The sequence below is a fragment of the Sinocyclocheilus grahami genome, unplaced genomic scaffold (genome assembly GCF_001515645.1).
Source record: "Sinocyclocheilus grahami isolate Dianchi unplaced genomic scaffold, SAMN03320097.WGS_v1.1 scaffold1098.1, whole genome shotgun sequence".
Taxonomy (NCBI): domain Eukaryota; kingdom Metazoa; phylum Chordata; class Actinopteri; order Cypriniformes; family Cyprinidae; genus Sinocyclocheilus; species Sinocyclocheilus grahami.
The window spans coordinates 186,978-195,033 of record NW_015506277.1 but is presented as its reverse complement, the minus strand read 5'-3'; the positions used below and the strand labels follow the sequence as shown (position 1 = coordinate 195,033).

Sequence of the window (8,056 nt, the reverse complement as noted above, 5' to 3'; positions counted from 1 at the left end):
CGGACATTTAAAACCAAAGGAGCCTGGAATATTTCAGCGAATTCAATTTCACACTTATTCTTTTATTAATTTTTAAACTTGTCAAAGAAAATCTGATTACCTTTTACCAAGTCTACACTGGATAAGAGCATCACGTTGCTTAGAAAGTAAACTCATCATAATAAATTAATTTGTCTATACTAGAGTCCCGAAAGAAAAGAGATGCAGACCCATTCTATTTCTGAAGGACTACATCCTTCTACACTGCTACATCCGACAACAGGACAAATAGATTTGAAATGTTCACACGGATGTATCCATACAGCCCTTAGACTTTGCATTGCATTGCTTAAATTGATGCGCCCGGTAACTATGTAGATGTGAATGTGTTCTGAGTTGTTTTTGAGAGGTGTTGATAAGTTGCTAAGGTGTTCTGTTTGGTTGCTAGGGCAATGGTAAGCAGTTGCTTACTGGCACAGGTCAAATTTTTCTGCTTTCACAAGTACCTTGAGACATTTTTCATTTTTACTATATTTATAATCAGATAAATGTAGCCTTGCTGAGCATAAGAGACTTCTTTCAAAAACATTCAAACATCTCACTGACCCTAAATTGTAGAACAGTAGTGTGGGTATGTTGGTTTGTAGTATGAATACCTTCCTGGAAATACTGCATCCACCAAATTAGCATTGTCTTTTGACCCAGATGCTCTTTGATATTTGATTCAAAACAACAGTGAAAGTAATTTTCAACTTTTTGAATTTGATGACTCGGGTTCAAATCTATAGGATTTTTCCCAGGTGAAAACATTTAGTTGTGATTGTTTTCTAACACTATAAGAAAAGTTTGGCCCAAATGTACTGTGTTCATACAGTCATTCAGCTCATGAAAAATGGGGGCAAAAACAAAAGTGTTGCGTTTATAATTTTGTTCAGTATATGAAGGAATTTTCTCTATCGTTTTTACACAGGTATATTACCTATATTAAAATTTTTTCCCATACATTTCCCATCAAACCACACGATTTGAGGGATCATTCATGCATGTAACACTAACGGTGCTGGATGAGTTATGTGTCAAAATGTGTTTGTTGAGATCTATAAACCTAAACATGAGCAATATTAAAGCCCAAAGTATACTTTGGCCGTCCGTGTGACTTTTTTCATTATCTGCGTTATAAACCTGTAAAAATGTCCCTAAATTCTAATTAAAATATTCTCAAGGATTGTTAACAAAGACATGCTTGACAGATTGGTTAAAAAACGACAACAATCATTTATTTATAATTTGTATAGATCTTGAACAGTGCTTGAACGGACCACGACTGGAGCTTTTCAGTGGTTTGGTGAGGCCTGTTAACTCAGCTATTCCTGAGGGAAGTTCATTCTGGTGTCGAGCAGATGCTCAACATTTGTGATCAAATCTGAGATTACAGCCTGTTTGCTTGTGCTGTGAGCATTTTGATTCAATTATATGAGTCAGATGACTGATTCTTTTCATGACTAGTTAGGCCCATTCTATTGCCATGTTGGGTTTTATATTGTCAGGGAATTTCTTACATAACTCATGATAAAGTCTTTATAGTTTTATTTTTTAAAGATTAACACTTTAAGGACCCATTGTTAGCGATAACTAACAACAAGCAATTAATCTGATACAGTATTTAATCATATTTGTTAATGTTAGTTAATAAAAATTCAACTGTTAATCAGCTAACATTGCATTGTTAGTTCATGTTAGCTCAGGTCCCTTAAATAACAATAACAGACAGATTTTAATAATGTATTAATACATGTTGAAATTAACATTAACTAAGGTTTATAAATGCTTTAGAAGTATTGTTAGTTCATGTTAACATTAGTTATAATGTCGTTTACTAATGTTAACAAATCAAACCTTATTGTGAAGTGTTACCTTCTAAAGATACATTCAAAGATACATTTTCTACGAGAGTTCACAGCGTTTGAGATGTGCTGTTTTATTACCACAGTCAATCAAGCAAAGGTCATGTGTACAATAATGGACTAAAATTGGAAGTCTATGGGGAACGTCATTGGGCAAACAGTCAACATATGTTTAAACACATGTTCTTACTCTGTCCATGCATTAAATGCTGTTTTCTAGTGTATTTACTTTAAAGGGGTGGTTCACTGTTTTTTTTCTAGGCTTGATTGTGTTTATGGGGTGCAGTCTAACATGTGTTAATGCTTCGTTTATTTTAAAAATGCATTCTTTTTCACATAATTTACCTTTATTCTACAACGCTCTGTCCCTTCTCTAAGAAACGCGCTGATCATTTCCTTCTTACGTAGCATGGCCTCGCCCCCTTTGCTGCCTTTTCCCGAGGGCGGGGTTTATCTGGGTTTGTGATGTCACGAACCCAGGAAGTAACTTGTTGTAGTCCCTACCAGCCGTTTTTGTAGGCATTAAACTGCCAGAATTTTTAAAGAAGATATCTCCGTTTGCATTGAACTTTCAGCTTAGTAAATTTGCAGATATTGTTTATGCTCAAACAGCAACATTACACACTAACTAACATTAAAAAGTGAAATCGCAATCAACTACCCCTTTAACTTCTCAGGTAGCGTCAGTGGTATGACCCATTTCATATGAGCAAATTAAGAGTTTAGAGCAAAAGTTGTAGTTAATAGTTAGTTAATAGTGAAAACTGGTCCCCCAAATTAAAGTGTGACCTAAATTTGAATTGTTTGTTTAAAATGATTACTAGGGACAAGTCAATAGTCACTGGATATTGGTAGAGACATGTCCCTAACATCCCCATTAATATGAGGTTGCTAAGGTGTCTTGAGTGGTTTTAGCTGGTTGTTTGGATGTTCTAGGTGGTTGTTTACTTACTGGCCCAAGACAAAACAGCAACCCAAGCTCACTGGGAAAGGGTGCCTGTGGCATCATTTTTGCAAAAACATATTTTGGTGCTGATTGCGCATTGTGTGACACTTTCAAAGTATAACATCCAGTGAGTGGAGATGAAAGTATTTTTACATTTATCAAAAATAGATGAATGTGAATCTGGCAAAGTTTTGCTTTGTGTAGCAAAAATAGATTCAGTCTTCTGTAGTCTACTTTGGCATGTTCTTACATCTGCAGAATTCCATCTCCTGGAGACAGATCTTCAAATATCCTATCCAGGGAAGATAATTTTGCTTTTAGTCCGTTCATGGCCTTTGGTTTATTTTTGGCTTTACTATGCAGCCAGTTGTTTTGTTGTTCTCTCTTTGAATGGCTGTAGTAGATGTATCACTTAAACAGCCACCTTAAAGAGAGCACAGAGGCTGGTTCAAAATATGATCTTATTGCTAAATAAATACCGTACTGGGATCCATGCAGAAATGCAGTGGAGAATTGTTGCTTCTCCGTCCTAATTGCCATGTCTTTAAGTATATATCACCCTCTTCCCAGACTCCATTTAAACTGATAATGCAACACAGCTTTACATTCTAATAAAACAAAAGAAATGGTGCTTAGTGGACATCAATTATTTAATACTCTTTTATACATCTTTATGAATAACTTCAGGGAATCTCTTTAAAAAGTTCAGATAGGCTCCGTTCCAAAACGTAATGAGATGCTTACATCTGCTTCTCATTTCCAAGGCAGCATCCAAAAGGCTGGAATACGTTACATGATTTTTGCCAAGACTTTTTGCCCCGATTGAGTGAGTTTGCAGATTTAGTTTTGTTAGATTTTGCTTCCAGATTTATTTCAATGACATGATATTATGGGCTGTCCTTGTGCCCAAATGGTTGCTATTTTTGGATTAAGCAGCTAAGTAAGACAGCAGTGTATGAGGGTATATCAAATCCCCCGGTGTTCTGCTTTGAAATACTGTGAAGGTTGAAGAGAGACGTTAAGAAGCAGTGCTGCAGAATTTCGTTCTTGCCATTATTGTCAGAGACCTTGATGAGTTGCTCTTTGTCATACTGCAGTCACAGCACTCCCTCATATGTTGGTGTGTTTTGCTGCATGATGTATCATGTGCAGTTCTCTGTCAGTCTGCATAAAGAGGGGTACATGTGCTTAAAACTGTCCTTGCATAGATCCCATCCTAGCATAGATTTTCTTCTTCTTCTTCTTAAAAAAAAAGATTTAAATGATTAATTTGTTCTTGTGTTTACTTGTATAAATGTTAATTTCTTAGTAATCAGATTCAGGGCGGTCTGTAGAAGGGTGATAGTCCTTGAGATGATTCACTAATTTTCCAGTCCTCGCAGACATACTGCTTACTTTAGTGTTTTAGAAGAGCATCTTCAGTACCACAGGGCAAATGTGGGCTTAACCCAATAAAGCCTACTGTATCATATTCGATATACACATTTCCAAGGCCTCTAAATGATCAACATGATCAAAACGTTGCTGAAAAATCTACTACATGCCCTCTGTCACCTGATTGATAGTTTATATGAATTGAGCTCTATATTCACCTATATCGCACTATATGAGCACGCTCCCTCTTTGAACTGTTGCCATCTGGTCGACGCTACAGAGCTCTGAGCACCAGAACGACCAGACACAGGAACAGTTTCTTCCCTCAGGCCATCCATCTCATGAACACTTGACAATAACTGTGGAACACACACTATTTATTCACTCATACACTTATTTATCTAACACACACACTCAGTCTACATTTCAATTTGCACATAATATACCTGTACATACAACTGTCTACTGTTATATACCTGTACATACAATTGTCGATTTGTATATTTTTATTCCTTATTTACTTGTTCTATTTTTCTATTTTTTATTATCTGTGTGTTTGTTCTGTCACTGTCATTCTGTTACACTGTGGAGCTTCTGTCATGAAAACAAACTCCTCGTATGTGTAAACATACCTGGCAAAAAAAACTCATTCTGATTCTGATTCTGATGAGTCAGAAAAGCCTGATGTATCAAAAGATGTGACCCTGGACCACAAATCCAGTCATAAGGGTCAATTTTTTGAAATTGATATTTATACATCCTCTGAAAGCTGAATAAATACGCTTTCCATTGATGTGTGGTTTGTTAGGATAGGACAATATTTGGCCGAGATACAGCTATTTGAAAATCTGGAATCTGAGGGTGCAAAAAAATTTAAATATTGAGAAAATCGCCTTTAAAGTTGTCCAAATGAAGTTCTTAGCAATGCACATTACTAATAAAAAATTACGTTTTGATATATTTACGGTAGGACATTTACATGGAACATGATCTTTACTTAATATCCTAATGATTTTTGGCATAAAATAAAAATCTATAATTTTTACCCATACAATGTATTTTTGGCTATTGCTACAAATATATCCCAGCGGCTTAAGACTGGTTTTGTGCTCCAGGGTCACATATAATAGAACACAAACCCACACAGTATGCATTTTTTATATTTTTGGACTGTTATTACATGTATGTGCTTATAATGCATATATAAATGATTTCAGATGAGGATTACTAATGTTACTGTTACTGATGAGGACAAGTAACACAACTCATGATCGAAAAATGTGTGTTTTTGCCCGAAAGTGTTCATGTTGATTTGCTTTGCTGTCTTTGTAGTCTCTGTTTGATAACAGTGTTAAGTCAAATTTCAAGGACAGAAGGTGTCTGTGTTGACAGATCCTATAACATGGATCAATGGTTCAGAACGCTGCTGTCAGTTTAGACGGGTTGTAGCTGCAGTGGAGCCACTGAAAATCTGCTTTGTGTTCAATTCAAACCACACCATACAGGTATATCAGTCAAACGGGCAGTGTGTGGTTGTGGTTTTCATAGCGTCTTCATTTCAGTTTGTTATATCATTATTCATTTTAATTAATATTATTTATGTTAATTTTAGGGCTGGACAATAATTCAATATCAATATGTATCACGATATAATTTTTTTCAATAACGGTGATATGATTTTTAAACACATTTCCGATATTTCGATATACATTACCAGTGTTTCCCATACATTGATTTGTTTGTGGCGTTTGACTTCGTTGAATAAACATGAGCACGGCACGTTTCAAAATCAAAACGCGTAGCATGTGTTTTATATGAATGTATCTCTGAAGGGAACCAACTGTCTTCAGAATTGTTTAGATGGCATTTTTATCTGATAAAGTAGCATTCATGAGCAGGCCGTTTTTATAAGGCTTTTTTAATAGTGTTCATATCGATATCGGAATTATATCGTATCGACCGAAATTAAGAAATATATCGTGATATAAATTTTGGCCATATCGTTCAGCCCTAGTTCATTTTGTATATTAATTTATATATTCACAATTTGTAGCCTCTTCAGTCAATATGAAACCAATTTTATAGTGAAGTAAATTACAAATATTAACTTCCAAGTGAAAAAAAATAAGATTGTGAATTAAGGCAGGCAATACATTTTGATTTAATATGAAGATGAAACTAAACAAGTTAGATCAACCTATTATCATAACAATTATTGGCATGGTAATTTAGGCATGACCAATTGCACCTTTTTAGATGTCATGGCTGACACTTTTCTAACAAACCGATTTAAGCGAAAATGTGTAGAGTAAATATATGTCACTCTGCTTTCTGTGTTCCAGCGGTGATGTCCCGCACCCAGGTGGCACCGGGTGAAATGGGGAAGGCTGTGATCATTCCCAAAGAAGAGCAGGAGAAGATGAAAGAGCTCTTTAAAATCAATCAGTTCAACCTTATGGCCAGTGACATGATTGCGCTTAACAGGAGTCTGCCAGATGTCCGGTTGGACGGGTGAGCGTGTGTGTTTCTCTACAGACAGAGACATAAATTAATCACAGCATCCAATAAGCTGCCACGGCAATCTCAACACAAATCAGCATTTATTAGGAAGACAATGACAAGAAACACAAATAGACTTTTTTTCGTTTGTTTCTTTTTGTAATTTATAATAAGCGATAATCTGATATCCTCATGCATAGTACATGAAGTTTCTGTGGATAGTTGCATTTAATGTATTTATGGTATGGATAGTATGTGTGGTTACCCAGAAATTAATGGTCAAATGTGCCGTTTTAATTGGAAACCTAGATTTTCACATGAGAATCCCTGTCCTCATGGGAAATAAATTTGCCTCAAGGACTTATAGATTTTACAATGACACATTTTCTGTATAAATGTAATTTTTCAAGTTAATTTTTCCTCTCATGAACCCAATGGATCTGAGACTTTATTTTACATACTTTGGGTGAAAGTGTTTAACAGCCAGTACAACATTTTTTGTAAAAGTTTGCGCTTGCCAGTTGTTTTCAAACCACTGAAAATAACTCCAAGCGAACTTTGCTATAGCCAGATTTTGTTCGAAATTATGTCTCACTTGTTCATACGTTTGCTTGAAGTATATTGGGGCCGTATGACTATCATTTCAGCTCCATAGATGTTATGTTAAATGTAAGTTATTGTTTTACAAGCCGCTATTCCTTCTAGAAAGCGTCTTATTCACAATAAAATCAGCAGGCTAAAGAAGGTTGAAGATCACACACTTCAGCATTTTCAGAGAGAGAGAGAGATGTTTGTATTTTCTGACTCTCATGGATGCATTTGAATTTTGTACAGACACATTGGAAAGCTAGCAATTTCTCTTGGAGAAATGGGCAAGACTATGAACTGACAATTATGGCGCTTTTCCACTGCATGGTACGGCACGGTACGGCTTGGTACGGTTCACTTTTGGGGGGGTTTTCCACTGGGTACAGTACCTGGTACCTTGTACTTTTTTTTAGACCACCTCGGTTGGGGTTCCAAGTGAACCGTACCATTACCAAAACGTGACGCGTAAACTCTGCTAATCACGGATTGGCCGGAGAGAATCGCCACTACCTGCGTCACTGAACTTGCGACACAAACACAACAGAACTGCTAGATTTAAATCAGCACAGCCAGCGAAGGATCGAACGCAACTGTTTTGAATGAGCGCACCTTTTTTTAACAACCAAAAAGTGGCTGTTTTGTTGTCTGTTGAGGAAGTACAGACATTCCTCTCGTTGACAGCAGAGGAGCGAATCCAGCGAGAGCTTGATGGGGCGAAACGACATGTGAATAATCCCGCCCACTCTAAAGCGGTACTGAACTGCAG

At 36.3% G+C, this 8,056-nt stretch overlaps 1 protein-coding gene across 4 annotated transcripts in view; it reads left to right on the top strand.

Moving 5' to 3' along the window:
* The window catches only part of galnt13 (polypeptide N-acetylgalactosaminyltransferase 13), a 68,058-nt gene that overhangs the window by 14,532 nt on the left and 45,470 nt on the right, over positions 1-8,056 (top strand). For all 4 annotated transcript variants that reach the window (XR_001606546.1, XM_016252278.1, XM_016252277.1 and 1 more), the window contains exon 3: positions 6,546-6,714. Coding sequence is in view for 3 of the 4 variants with exons in the window: in XM_016252278.1 (XP_016107764.1) it covers positions 6,546-6,714 (169 nt within the window). In the remaining variant the exon portion in view is untranslated. The remainder of the gene's footprint in view (positions 1-6,545; positions 6,715-8,056) is intronic.